General features: G+C 40.0%; 1 protein-coding gene across 2 annotated transcripts in view; it reads left to right on the top strand.

Moving 5' to 3' along the window:
• The first annotated feature begins 530 nt into the window (after positions 1-530).
• LOC121873553 (equilibrative nucleoside transporter 1-like) overlaps positions 531-15,435 on the top strand; it is a 98,680-nt gene continuing 83,775 nt past the window's right edge. For both annotated transcript variants that reach the window (XM_042377195.1, XM_042377194.1), the window contains exons 1-3: positions 531-1,033; positions 6,937-7,028; positions 8,095-8,190. In XM_042377195.1, the coding sequence (XP_042233129.1) occupies positions 6,958-7,028; positions 8,095-8,190 (167 nt within the window). In that variant the 5' untranslated portion in view covers positions 531-1,033; positions 6,937-6,957. The remainder of the gene's footprint in view (positions 1,034-6,936; positions 7,029-8,094; positions 8,191-15,435) is intronic.

Below are 15,435 nucleotides of genomic sequence, written 5' to 3'. Positions count from 1 at the left end.
TAAATTAAGTTTACCAATTTTTTGTGACTATGACACCAAATAATAATCGAGAAGTGATTCACAGCCCTATTTATTCATGTAGGACCATTATTTGACTTCATTGTGGCTACATTTGGGTAATCAGTTGGACCGGTGGTATCAACTATATGGAGGCGTATCATGACACTATAAACAACATTCATTTAGGACAATACAGTAGTGCAAAAGACTGAAATTATATTATCGGGCCATTGTGAGAAGAAGTTAAATAAATTATCTGTATTTTAGGATATATTTAAGGTATAAACTGTAATGAATGTGTGCTCGTAGCTCCTTGTGTTTACTGTGTTCGTATTGCTTGACTCAATCCTCGATGTTTATTAATTACATAAAGTTCTTTGTTATCTCATAAAATTTATGAATAAAAATACACAAATTGTTTATAATAGAAGAGGGCTATCTTTTAATCCTATATTAGTCATTCATAAGAATCATAAATATTGTATTACAAAGGTACGATCGAGATTACGTGAAGGTATTGAGATGCCTTAGCTAAGTGTCAATGGCAGGAAGTGGTTCACCTTACTGTGTGAACAATGAATGGTGCCACGTTTATCTTATCAAAAGTAATATTAACGGTATCGGGTTTAAGATTGGTGACAAATAGTTTTTTCCTGTTATGATGTTGTTAGTTATGCCTACAAGAACCAACAGGAGACTGTAGGAGCCTGTAGGAGCTACAGGAGCCAACAGGGACCTCCAGGAAACTCCAGAAACCTACAAGAACCTACATTAGCCGATTGGAACCTGTAGGACCACAGGAACCTACAGGACTCTATAGAAACCTACAGGCGCCCACAGTAACTTGCAGAGTGGCCATTCACGGAACTTTATATTGGTTATATATAGGGAGATAGAGCAAAGGCAAATAAGGGTAAAAGTGGAGGAGACATTTAGCACCAGAAATGACTTATGAAATTACAGGAATCTGCAGAACTCTACAGGAACCCCCAGGAGCCAACAGGAATCTAAAGGAGCCTAAGTCATAACATAAGTAATCATTATTTATTTTTGTTAATTTATGAGGAAACTGTTGCCACCAGAAGGAGTTGTTTAGTTTCGTTTATGTTTTCCACAGATGTACTTTTAAAATATCATAAATTACCAGTAGTGTACAGGGTATGAAGGATGAGGGAAAGTGCCAGGTAAAACACTGAAAAAGTGATCATATGACACTAAAATGATGTCTGTGTGTGCTTTGTATGTGAAGAAATTAATTATTTACTGTAAATACTCCTAAAAAAAATATATGCTGTTGTCTGCGCGCGTTGTTGTCTGCTTTGCTTGTTTACATCCGACCTGTTCAGTCTAAGCGTACTCTCACTAACTCCAAAGAAAATTTGCCAAAAGCCCCATAGCTTTCGGTGTTGCTTACCGAAGCATCAGAAATAGGGTAACTGAAGCAGTTAGATGTGCCAGATGAAGATATTATACAAATAAGCTCAAGTCAGCTTTGAGCAACAGTAAGAAAACTTGGAGTATCATCAATTCTATTCAGAATAGGAACACTCAACCTAAGGCCCCCCCACTCAGCTTTTATGATAAACGATACAGTTATAATGGAACCCTCCCTCATTACTAACCGCTTCAATAATTATTATATCCATGTTGGCAAAAGTCTACCAGAGAGCATCCCTGATTACCATAAGGAATTTAAAACAGACAGCAAAATGAGCTGTTCTTATTCCCTATCACAGCAGATGAATTACTAACCATCATAAAAATGTCCAAAGATGCAGCAGCAGACAACAATAATTTACCAATGAGCATCATTTAGAAAGAATCCTATTTATTTTTATTTTTTTTTTGTATATTCAGGATTAGCCCACCAGGGCATAGGTCGTTGATTCACATTGGGGCCTGGGGGGAAAATATAATAATAAAAATAATAATAATAATTAATAAAAAATATAAATTATAATAAAAATATAAAATAATAGGGTGAATTTATAGTATCACACCGGACTTTATTTCCATATTAAAAATATGTATCTTGTTATGTTTCCACAATTCTAAGACATTTTTCTTCTACGGTATTTCCACCGGAAATTAAAGATAACCGATATATTGATTTTTCAAGATTATTACTTTCGCTCAGTCACAAGTATTGCCATGGTTTATTTACTTATGGCGGAGGTGGTCTGAACTCCTGCTCACGCATCGCTGCAGACCTCCGTCTTCGCTCTTTAAGCGTCTGGGGCATGAACAACAGGTTAGGTTAGGTTTTCTTGGTTGGTTGGTTGGTTGGTAATATAATTTGTTATTTATTCTAAAAAAAAAATCCAACTTTTTCTGTTATGATTTTGGGGGGTATCTAAAACACGTGATTTCGGTGGAAATGAATATCTAATTAGTTCGAACATCATAATACAGTCGACCCTCGTTAATTCGACTAATAGGGGTGTCCGTTTTAGCCGATTGTCCGAATTAACCGATTTAGGTATTAATATTGCATTACTGTATATTTCAAAGTCATTGTTTTCATCACGATTTTATCCCACTTTCCACTGTAATACGTACGTAATTTCAGCAAAAAATATTACATTTCCGTGAATGTATTATATCAAGCACAGTATGAATAGAATATCATTGTAATATAACAGTATTTTAACCGAAAACTTAAAAAAACGAGTAACATCTCTTGAACATCGGAAGGTTAGGTAAAGTCTTTTGTTTTCGTCATGTATTTTATCCTATTTTACATTGAAATATATCACGTTTCAGCAAAACTACTATTTATTTCTGAGAATACATTCATTCGGGCGCAGTTTAGGTAAAATATACATGTGATGTAACTGTTTTTTAACTGAAAACGATTCGAAAAACACATACCCTCTAGCCCTGTTCAAGGAGAAGACTGGGAGGAGCTGTTTGGTGCTGAAGACGAAGACAAGGAAAATGATTTTGATGGATTTTAATGAAAATATTCAGAAATATGGTATCGTAGTATTTATTCAAGTGAATTAGGATAGAATATTATTGTAATACAACAGTAGTGACGATGTGGAGGAGGCGGGGAGGAGTGGTGACGCTGGAGGCGGGAGCAGGGATGAGTGGAGATGCCAGCCAGTACATTACGGGTGTACAGTATTAATTGTTTTTATAGCTCTTTTTGCATTTTAATATTAAATACTGTACATTACGTTTCAACAAAACAATTATTTATTTCTGAGAATACTGTATGGAAATGTAATATTTTTGCGCATTAGGTTGCTCTTACGTTATTGCTGATGTGTTATGATGTATTGGACTGTGATTGGGCCACGCATCCTTACCTCCCTCCGCCGCTAGCTGTGATTGGTCTAATGTAACATGACGTGCCCTGCCACCAGAGGGAAGAAGTCGCTGACCTAGCTGGGCCAGTCTCATTGTTCTCAGTTCTCCGCGTATACTGTTCTCTCTTGTGCCCGCTATTCCCTCATAATGGCTTCCGCTGGACCCCCACCACCCCCGAGAAACCTTGAACTACCTGGACCAAGCCATGGTTATGTGAAGGAAGTCATCGAGTTGGGGGAGAAAATCAAGCTCATCCTTGACAAAGACACAGTCAAGCATCAGTATGAAGTGTCTTATAACCTTCTGTCGAAAATTATGGAGCCGCATGTCCAGATGTATCACGACAACATCAATGATAGTTGTCAACTTAGTATTACGGACTTCTTTGCCCGCAACCCACCACAATCACAGCCAGCCCAAGTCAGTGATAGTGACAGTGAGGATATGGACTTTGAGGGGTTTGTCAGGGAGGCCCTGCAAACCTCTGTGAATAGTGATAGTGATTCACTCGGGGCCCCTAATCTGCCCTCTGCCTCCGAACCAGCCGCCATCCACGTGTGCCGACCCATCTCCTCTACTAACATAAGTGTTAAACACCTTTATATTTGTAGTTTTTTATTTAGATATTATGCATGTGTCAATACCATCATAAAATTATGATGTTATTTTTAATACAAGGTACGTATTGTTTCGGAAGAAGTGGAGTTTGGGAGTCGGCCCAGTCTCTATTCAATTAATCCCATATGTTCTGTTATTTCGTTTACGCGTTTCTCGTTTTACGCAGACCTCCACTGGTTCAATTGACCGCGTAAATGCAGACTATACTGTGCGTATAATTCTGGTGACTGCTACATTTTTTTAGGATTTATACAACCTAAGGTGAACCCACCTAACATGACCTGCCTCACCTTAGCCACTGTAACTTAACCAGTGGTAGGCACGGTTCCGCTAATCCGCAAACCGCTAATTAGCGAAGCTAACTTTCTCGTTAGAGGATTACCGTTTTCACTAACCATGGAAACAATTAGCAGACCAATTAGCTTCTGCTAACTTTAAGTCCGCTAACAAAATTTATACATGTTTGTTCCTGTCTGTTGTAAGCGTGTGACGCCGCAACACGTGTCTCCCACAGCCAGTTGAGCGCCTATTCTCTCTTGGCAAAGATATCTTGAGGGCCAAGAGAGCCACCCTGTCAGATGGCAACTTTGAGAGGCTGATGTTTGTGAAGGGCAACCGGCATCACGTCGAGGCGATGGAGAAGGCCCAGCCACTGCAGCCGGAGTGAATGGAATTTTTCAAATATTAAAGTTTAATATGTACTTTTTTTTTTTTTTACAGTAAATAAAGACTGTCAGTGTATGTTGAAAGAGTCATAGAATATACTGTAAGTAGTCCCTCGGTTAACGAGCACAATCCGTTCCAGCAGGTTCCTCGTTAACCAAAACCATTGTTTCAATGGGTTTTTGGGTAATTGGTTCCAGCTCACCGAAAATTGCCTAAATTCAACAAAAAAGGTAGAAAATTACACTTACTTTGAGGTGTGTATGTAGAAGGCTCCTGGATGATGATGCTGATGTGAATTTGAAGTTGGAGGTGGAGGAGGAGAAGGGAGAAGAGAAGGAAGTGGAGGTGGAGGAGAAGCATTTTACTGCTTCTTGGAAGGTGAGTCACCTTCCATGAAATTGTCAGGAACCTCTGGACTGACAGATTCTCCACCATGAACATCCTCTTTCCTTCTTGAAGTGGAAGGCTGAGGGATAGCATCTTGTTCCCTCTGCCTTTTACTGAAGAAAGTGTCAATTGTGGTCTGTGGGGCATCTCTCCTCCTCACCATTAACTTATGTTTAAAGAGGGAGACCATTGTGTCCTCAACATGACACAAAGTTAGTTCAGATTTTTCCACATCTGGGTGCTTTGAAGTCAGTTCCCTAAACTTCTCCCAGTGGTAAATCACATCTTTCAACTCTTTAGTTCACATATGGTCATCACTTTCCATTTCCTCCTCACCATTGTCAGCCTCTAACATCTCATCCAGTTGCTTCAAGTCATCAGGAGTAAGTTCCTCCGTATGAGACATCACAAGCTCTTTGACATCATCCTCTTCCACTTCAAGGCCCAATGACTGACCAATGAACACAATCTCCTGGTCCAACTCTTTGTCATCCTGAAATCCCTCAAAATCATGGACTACTGATGGCCACAGTGCTTTCCATGAAGAATTGAAGGATCTAGTGGAGACTTCTTGCCATGATGACACAATCAATTTTACAGCCTCCAGGATGTTGAATTGTGTCTTCCAGATACTGGTAGATTTGTCTCTCTCTTTCACTTCTTTAAATTTGTCTTTCTGTGCAAGATTTTTCGACACAGTTGATGTCGACATGCCATATTCTTTGCCTAGCGCATTTGTTCTAATGCCTTCTTCATGTTTCTTAATAATTTCCTGCTTGGTTTGGATTGAAATCGCTTTTCGTGATCTCTTAGGCCCCATGCTGGATTCAAACAATGTCAACACGTGATCTTTTAAGTTTAAACTAGCTGTAAATAAAGGATATTTTCTTTAAAATAACACTGCACTGTGCTATATATTGTCAATATGTAAAATAAATTTCAAAATGACCAATAATTTGCTTGGAAACAGAAAAAAGCGTTTAGTTGAAGAGAGTCTCAAGCAAGATGTTACCTCCACTGAAAACAGAGAGAGACTAACGCCTGTTTGGTGTGTTAAGAGACTGGATGGTGCGCCAGAAACTAGTGACCTTACCTTCAATTATGTTCAATAATTGTTAAAATGACTAAAAAATTTAATATTAAACTTTTAAAATTACTTATATTGAATAGTATAAACTTCTTGATATTTACTAAAATAGTAAGAAATTTAAGCCCTAGAACCGATTACTGTATTGGTGGACTGATACTAAAGCTGGTTGCCCGGTCAGTGCAAGCGAAAACATGTTCAGGTCGGCTCGTAAGAAACTCGTTAATCGAGGGATTGCTCGTTAACCGAAGTTAAGAATCTTATGGGAGGTAACTCGTTAACCGAAATCTCGTTAACCGAGGGACCACTGTAATTGTAAACTAATGTATAATTTCATTTCTCATTTATTTGTTAATTTAATTAGGATTTTTTTGTGTCAATATATTTGGTTATGCTAAGTACTGCATTAGTTCATAACCAGGATGTCATCCAAGGTGTGTGCCAAACAAAATTTTCTGAAAACTTACTTCTCACTAAAGTTTAGAGTTTTCTGTTTATTTAGCTGTGCCCACCACTCAACCTAACTTACCTAATATAGTATTATGTTACACTATCATTAAGTAGGTTAAGTTGATTCATCTTATTCCATATAAATTATCCCAGGAACTAACCTTCTTATTCACATTATTTCTTATGAGAATAATTTATTTGTTTCCTATAATTTTATTTAAAGTTGCACTTCTCAAGAATGTACAGTACTTATAATGATAACCATAGAAGACCTTTTGTACTGTGTCTTTATCCTGCCTTGAGATGTTAATATCTCCATGAAGACCAGAAAGGACTTGAATTATGATAGATATTATTCAGGTAGAGATATTCTCATTAAATACTAAAGATAACTATTAATATTTATGTTACAGAATAGTGGTACATTATGAAGGATGACTCACCACCCTGAGTCAAGTGATGAAGGTGTAGACCCAAAAGTGCCTCAGCAGGAGAATTCTTTAAGGTGAGTCTATTTGTGTTGCTACCTCTAGAGATGATGGTTCCAGGCCAGGCTACCTAACTGACAACACTACCATGAAACTTATCATACTTTCATGACAAGTTTGGTTAAACAGTATGACTTAGTGGTGTACAGTATTTTAAATGCATTGGCTACAGCTATGGTAGGTGGATTGCATTATTTTATATGCAGACAAGAGATAAAGATTGTTGTATATTAGTGTACAGTACTGTAAAACATTTTATAAAAAAGTTTTTCAACTGTATTTTTGGGTAGATTTACATAGATTTCTTCATTTATTTTCATCCATTTACATGCACACACCATACTAAAAGAAACGTAATAGAAATAAATGACGTTAGTGCAAAGCTGGGGTGCATATGAACTAATTTGATTACGGTACTAAAATTGTTTTGTCTAGTGCAAATTATAGCATGTTTATATTCAAATTAATCAGTATGTTACAAGAATCCCAGCTATGTTAATTATATTCACCCAGGTCATTTCACTGGCTTTTTATAAGAGAGAAGCTTAGTCACCTAAGAACTGATAAATATACACGCGTTAGACCTGGGCCTGTGCCAACTGTCAAACGTACTACCTCCTCTCCCCCCACGCTCCCTCGCTCGCTCCCACCCCTTCCCCCATCTGCTCGGCGTTGCTGGAATCCTTGTAAAACAGTGAATAATTTTAATATAAACGTCATGTATTTTGCACAAGAGATAAAAATTAATCACCTGTATCACATTACAGTAGTGATTTAACAGTAAAAGTGTATATGTGCGTATATAGTATTCCACATACACATAAGTATAAATAAAAAGTTTATGTGATGATTGGACAACGTCCATTTCGGTTAACGTCACGTTTCCAAGAACGTATCTAGGACGTTAACCGGCGCATGACTGTATATCTATCCAAAATTACGAGTTGAAAAATAACCATAACATAACATGTAGCTTCCAGGTGGGGAATGGTTGGAAATATCCCCACTTGTCCCAGGAATTACTTATGGTGCTTCTTTTAAATCTTTTACTGAATTTAATTACTATGTATTGTTTATTTGTAGCCATGCTGTTAACACTGATGTTGGTGATGAGGCACTGGAAGACAACAGTGGGGATGAGATGGTTCCTCTCATTCCTAGGACAGTGCCAGCATATAGGTGAGTACTTGTGACCTGGCTCATTTTTTTATGTGCTTTCCCTGGATGTATGCTATCTCTAACTAGGTAGCCTCTGTTATTGTGCATGTCTGGTGTGTATGTCTTACTCCACAAGGCAGTTGGGAGCTGATCTTTTAATCACATACATATCTTTCCATCACAACCAGTGGCAGGAAAAGTGGGAGACTAGATAGCAAATTTGCCTGTAGACCTCATGCCCACCTTGTCAGTACTGTACACACATATTGACAGCTACAGGCCACCATCTTGTCAAATTTTAGGAACAGTCCTTCAGTTGCATTTAGTCCCTTGCTGACACTCACAGACATAGACGTCTCTCCAGGCTCCTTCCTGCTATTGAGCCAAATGTCTACCTCACATTGTGCCACTACAAGGGTAGGTTATTTGAGGATGCTACAGAACTAGTGTGTTACCTTTTGGGGCAAGGCAGATACAGTATATGATCTTTTGTGTATCATATTGTTTGGGTTTGTTTACTTGAGTGGTTCTTAAACTTTTTTGCCTCGTCCTCCCCCCCCCCCTCCCCCACCCTCTGATGCAACCCTTGGTTATTATAGAGTGGGAGGGATGAGCAATCGTGTACAAGAAGCGTTCAGTTCCTGACCAGACTTTTCCCTCTGACCGCTCGCGCCCCAGTTTAGGAACCACTGGTTTATTTCCTTCATGACCCATTTGTAGATTGCTGGTGGTCAACACTGTGCCTGCACTTCATGACACAGTAAATAAACCTATGGTAGGATATAGTTTTATACTTGATGCAGGGTCTGGCCTAGGGCTGCAAAAAGTATGTCCTGGTACCGTGGTGGAGAGTATTTGTGGTGGGGAGTAATTTTGGTGGGGTTTCAGAAAAGTTCCCACTTAGGGGTAGTGTCAGTTATGATTCTATCCTTGCTTGTTATTACAGTATTAGAGTTCTCTCACCTAAAACATTTGCCATAGATGTTGTAATTCTTTCTTGTTATTCACCTTACTGTTACAACTCACCAGTACAGTACATACAGTAATATACTGGTCTTGGGAGTAGAGCATTGACGCTGTGCTGCTTTTGCTTAAAGGCTTATTTCATGTGGCATGATTCCCGACTCACTCCATTGAGCCTTATACTGTATAATAGTCTCAAGAACCTCATAGTAATTGCTGGGGTAGTTATGTGATTCCTCATTTGACAGTTATAGGACCAGAGGTTCTTGCTAAAGGAAGTTTACCATTGATGCTTTACATAAACTAGGAATTCGACATTGTCACTTGGACCATTTTCTTTCACTCCAGCTGTGTTCTGTAAGTTTTATAAGGTCACATACTTTTTCCTAACCATGAAAGAATGTTAGGCTCCAGGTATGGAGTCAAGTCAGGATTGAATGATATTGAAGTGGGTGTAGCTTCACCTCACCGAGTGTGTAGGGAGTGGCAGACAAGGAAGGATTGGTTCAAAGACTTGGTTCTTCTCTGATTTATTTTGGGGTATGAGAATGATGAATCTAACTGTTCATTCTTCCTTCCTGGAAGTTTTCTCGATGACTCTGGATATCAAGTGTCGATTCTTGTCAAGGAACAGTGCATGTAGAGGCTATGGTGTAGTACTTCATAGTACAGTAGGGATATGATCCTTTTCAGTAGGTTTCTCTCTTCTAGAAACAACATTATTGCTGTTGTGGGCACTTAGTATATGTATCTTACCCTATCATTGGAGTTGTCGGGATACACTGTTTTTTAGGCTGTTTCCATGTTCTAGAGCACACTTTTGGAATGCTGGTTCCTTCCTTCAGTAATTTGACTTTGGTCATGTGTCAGATCTGTTAGGACAGATCTTAGTAGTTTGGATGGTCCAGTGTGTGTGGCAGTTTGCCCTTAAGCTCCTGATCTTCATTCCTTTTCACTTGATCTTTCTGTTATTGTTTCTTTAAATCTTTCAGTCACATTCTCTTTATTCTCCTTATCAACTTTTTGTAACCTCACTTTTCTGATTTTCTTTCACTCTGAGCCTTCCATTCAGTTATTCTCAGTTCTAAATAATGCAAAAACACTCCTGGCACAGCTCCTAATATCATGCATATCATTCATAATACTTCAATACAGTGGTCCCTCGGTTAACGAACGGTTCGGCTAACGAAATTTCGTTTAACGAATTACCTTCCATAAGAATCTTCAATTTGGTTAACGAACAAAAATTTGATAAACAACATCCTTACGAAAATCACGTTTTGTTGTGAGCATCAGCTGATCAGCTGATGGGCTAGTCTGCCAATTCAGTAATCTGTTCTATGTTTACATTCGTTTCCAATGGAGTAAATATCAATAAAGTTGTGCTCTTTAATATTTTTGCATGTTTTATATTAAAATTATTATTTATTTTAACATTTATTTAACATATTGATAATATGTATATGCAGTACAGGGAACTAGTTTGTTGTGCGCCCATCAGATGCGTGAGTGGGCTACAAGGCGTAAGTTGGGCTTTGAAAACAGTGGAGAGAGCATCTATTTTGTTGGTGTCTTGAATATTTTTGCATTTTTCATTGAAATTATTGGTCATTCTGAACTTTAGTTAACATATTGATAATATTAGCACAGTGCAGTGTTGATTTAAAGAAAATAATCTTGAATTACACCAAGCGAACTTAAAATTTATTGGTGAAATTACTGCATCAAGCATGGGTCCCCTGAAATGTGATTTCTCCTCCATCTCCACTTCCTTCTCTTCTCCCTTCTCCTCCACCCCCACTTCTAATTCCCATCATCATCATCAACCAGTGATCTTCTACATACACACCTCAAAGTAAGTGCACTTTACTGCATTTTTTTTTTTTTTTTTACTTTGCATGTTCTTTTCGGTGAGCTGGAACCAATTTCCCAATATCCCATTGAAACAATGGATTCGGTTAACAAAATTTTCGGTTAACGAACGACCTTCTGGAACTACCAGTATATTTACCCAGGAATATCTTTCATTTTGAGCCATCTACAGTACAGTACATTATTCTCCTCCACCAAATTCTATGAGTGCATATTATTATCAGTCTCTCTTCATTTCTATTAATGCCTGACATTTCATGTTTCTCTATAATCCCTCATTTCTATTAATGCCTGACATTTCATATTTCTCTATAATCCCACCCACTTTCCTATCACTCACTCACGTTTAAGTCTAAAGTCACTATTACTGCATCTTTCACAATTAAGTTTTCAGTCCTCTTATTTCATGGTTCAAAATATGGAATTTAATATGAACTACTGTATTGTATTGTATGTGAAATGTTCTTGTGTTGGAGGAGTGGAGGGGTCAATTAGTAGCTAGGTAAGTACCCGGTACATAGATATAGAATGGCTGATAGAGTCACAGATATAGTATAATGTTGGGTATGATGGAGCAGTGTGTGTGTAGAGATTACAATGTTAAGTTTTTTAATAATAATGTTGTGCATGACTTGAACCATCTTGAAACAACATTATTTTTTGTGTATAGCTTAATGTGATGGCAAGTTATGTGTGTTAGTTGTTACAGGCCACCAATGCATATACTGTATTGTACAGTACTGTATTAGATAAACTTAAAAGTACTGTCGCTATTATGAAGGTTATGTTGTGTTGTGTAAGGTTAACAAACTTTTCAAGATTTGACACTACAGTACAGTCGGCCCTTAACATACGCAGGGGTTAGGTAACAGAGATACCCGTGAATGTTAAGAATCCGCGTATTTTTGCTGCCCCTCTAAAAACACCCATGGTCCCCCATGTCCTTATTTACCGTATATACCTGTGTGTAGTTCGAGTTTTTAAGACCAAATTTTTTGGCAAAAAATTGGGGGTCGACCTCTAAACGGATAATAGTTTCGTTAACCTTCCGATGTTCAAGATATGTTATAGTCAACCCTCACTTTACGCGGTTAATACAACCCACAGGGTACCGCGGAAAGTGAGAAACGCGTAAAGTGAACAACATAACATATGGAATTAATTGAAATAGAGACCGGGCCGACCCCCAAACTCCACTTTTTGACGACACACAACTATGTTGTAGTAAAAATTTTATCTTAACTTTATGATGGTTTGCACACACAATTAATATAGAAGAGGTTAGGTTAGGAAAAATAAAGGTTAAGTTAGGAAAAATAAAGGTTAGGTTAGGAAAACTAAAAGTTAGGTTTAACACTTACGTTAGTAGAAGAGATGGGTCGGCATACGGGGATGGAGGCTGGTTCCGAGGCAGAGGGCAGGCTACTGGCCCTCAGGTGAGTCACCATCACTGTCATCCACACTTGTCTGGGCCTCCCTGACAAATCCCTCAAAGTCATCTTCACTGTCTCTACCTCTGTCACTATCACTGGCTTGGGCTGGCTGTGGTGGGTTGCGGGCGAAGAACTCTGTTATGCTTTGCTGATGGCTGGTGTTTATGTTGTCGTGATAAACCTTGAGGTAGGGCTCCATAGTCTGCAACAGCTGGGTAGTGAAGATTTCATACCTGTTTGCGTCAGGGTCGTCGGAAAGGAGGAGCTTGATTTTCTCGATACACTCGATGGCACCCTTAACATTACTATGGGATAAGCGGTGTTCTTCTTGGGATGACGCACCACCTGCCTCTTCACTGACGTCATCATCATCTACCATCTCGTCGGTAGTCACATCAGGATCCCTTATCACCTCCAGGATGCCGTCGTTGGTGGTCTCGGAGAAGCCTGCAGCTGTAACACTCTGCGCAGCTTCTCTGGCAAGGTCCACTGCTACTGCAACAGTCTGAACCTCACCAGTCACAGATTGACTCTGCCTAACGGCCGGAATGCCTTGCAACACATGTCTCCATGCGTGACGAACAGTTGCTACAGACAGCTGATCCCATGCCTCCACCAAGAAGTCCACAGCTTTCTTGATGTTGAATATTCTCCAGAATTGTTTGAAAAGTATTTTTTGCTCTGTCAACTGTTGATCCTCGTCGTCTTCGCTCTTGCTATCGGTGGTGGTGTCACTCGGGTTACGCAAATCTTCCATGGTGTTGGTGTAGTCGTTCAGGAGCTTGAATTTTTTAGTTGAGAATGCAGCTTTTACATTACAGATTAACTCTTGGTCCATGGGCTGTAATATAGACGTAGTGTTGGGAGGAAGGAAGACCACTTTTACGTTGGGGTGACGATCTAACAGTAGGGGCGAGTGTCCTGGTGCGTTGTCCAGCAGCAACAAAATCTTGACTGGCACATTCTGTTGCTCACAGAATTTCTTTACATCGGGAACGAAACAGTCATCAAACCAGGAGAGGGACAGTGTAGAGAACATCCACGCCTTACGTGCGGTCAGCCAGTGGACATTTAGCTTCGTCATGTTCATGCTCTTGTAGGCGTGCGGCTTGCGGGCTGTGTGGATCACCGATAACTTGAGCTTTCAGGTACCGGAGGCATTGGTGGTAAACAGGACGGTGATGCGCTCCTTCTGCAACTTCCAGCCCCGAATCTTGCTGGCATTCTTCACAACGAAGGTCTTGGAAGGTAGCTTTTTCCAAAAAAGACCAGATTCGTCCATGTTAAACACCTGGTCGTCGGTGTACTGTCCTTCCTCCATAATCTCACGTAAAAACGGAGGAAATTCCCTAGCCGCAGCACGGTCAGCACTAGCTTCTTCACCACCAATGTTGATATTGGTGATCTTGTTCCGCATCTTAAACCTCTGTAACCACCCAGAGGAAGCATTAAAGGGTTTGGGCTCTGTAATTCCCATCTTTCGTGACACTGCAGCATACAGCTCACGTGCGTACTCCTTAGCAGAGCGCGTGTCCACTGCCATGTTCCGTCGCGCCTGACGCACCAAGTAGCTCACAAGTAATTTTTCCGTCTTGAGAAGCACCTGGTTGTGGAAATACTTGATCATAGAAACACCTGTAAACTTTGTGATCTTCATGTGCTCCTTTATCTTGGCTGCATCCTTCTTTATCGTCCGGATCGTAGATTCGTTCACACCATGCTGGCGCGCCAAATCAACCTGTCTTGTTCCTTTCTCTAACTCTTGAATGATCTTGTACTTCACCTCGTAGCTTAAGGAACGTCGTGTCTTCTTGGGCTTAGGGCGGCTGGGTCCAGGCAAGGAAAGGTTTCTCTCTGGGGGCGGCGGTCCGGCGGAAGCCATTTTACAGAACAATGGATGCACGACTACACGGTGTGGCCTGGAGGGATGAAACTGCCGCGGCTAGGTCAAGCGTCGTCTTTCCTCCCTCTCTCCCTCCCCCGGGTGGACACGTCATATTACTTTAAACCAATTACAGCTAGCAGCGGAGGGAGGTAGGGATGCATGGCCAATCACAGTCCGATACGTCATATGACGTCACTGATAATGCAACAGAGACATGCACCGCGCAGCTTGCCCAAGCGGAGGCGGGAGCAGGGGCGAATCTAAAAATAGCGTCGATCCGGACACTCTCCGCGTAAAGGGGTACACGCTCTGCAGAATGTAAGCATCCCGGGGTCCGGCAGGGCACCGTGGAAACGCGGAATGTGGGACCGCGTAAAGTGAGGGTTGACTGTACTCCTTTTTTTAATAGTTTTCGGTTAAAATACTGTTATATTAGTGATATTCTATTCATACTGTGCTTGATATAATACATTCACGGAAATGTAATATTTTTGCAACTACAATGCTGATGTCAACACAAGCGTGGTTACAGCGAGACTGACTGACTGAGGGAGCGCAGGAATGCGGGGTGGTGTGGACGATGTGTGTGTGTGGTGTGCAGTGTGTAGTGTCGCGTTCGATTTGAATAATGTATATTCCTTTTAATGTATATTCCTCCAGCGGCAATCCGCGTACAGTATTTGCAAATCCTTGTAAGTTAAACCCGTGAATGTTAAGGGCCGACTGTATACAGGTAGTGTAGTGCTTGATGGTTGATCACTACAAGCTACCACAGTCTTCTTGATGTCTCGTTTATTTAATGCATACTGTACCGGAGATAAAATACAAGTAAGGATAGTTCACCAAGCACAGCTCAGAGATGTCACTGTTGTAAACACATGTCATCTGGTGAGCTCCGTGTGTGCCCACATCTGCTCACATGACCAGTGTATCAACAATTATGATAATTTGTGCAATATACAGGTGCACCAGCAATGCTCAAATCCCAAGCAGAAAGCACATCAAATATTACAGATTTCCCAGAGATAAGAAAACTTGTAACAAAGTGATCTGGTAAAATAAACACTAAATTTGCTTGTGTGTGTTCTTTCCACTTCAAAGAAAGATATTACA

This window comes from Homarus americanus, unplaced genomic scaffold (genome assembly GCF_018991925.1).
Source record: "Homarus americanus isolate GMGI-L3 unplaced genomic scaffold, GMGI_Hamer_2.0 scaffold30858, whole genome shotgun sequence".
In the NCBI taxonomy this organism is placed as follows: domain Eukaryota; kingdom Metazoa; phylum Arthropoda; class Malacostraca; order Decapoda; family Nephropidae; genus Homarus; species Homarus americanus.
This window is presented reverse-complemented; position numbering and strand designations above follow the sequence as displayed.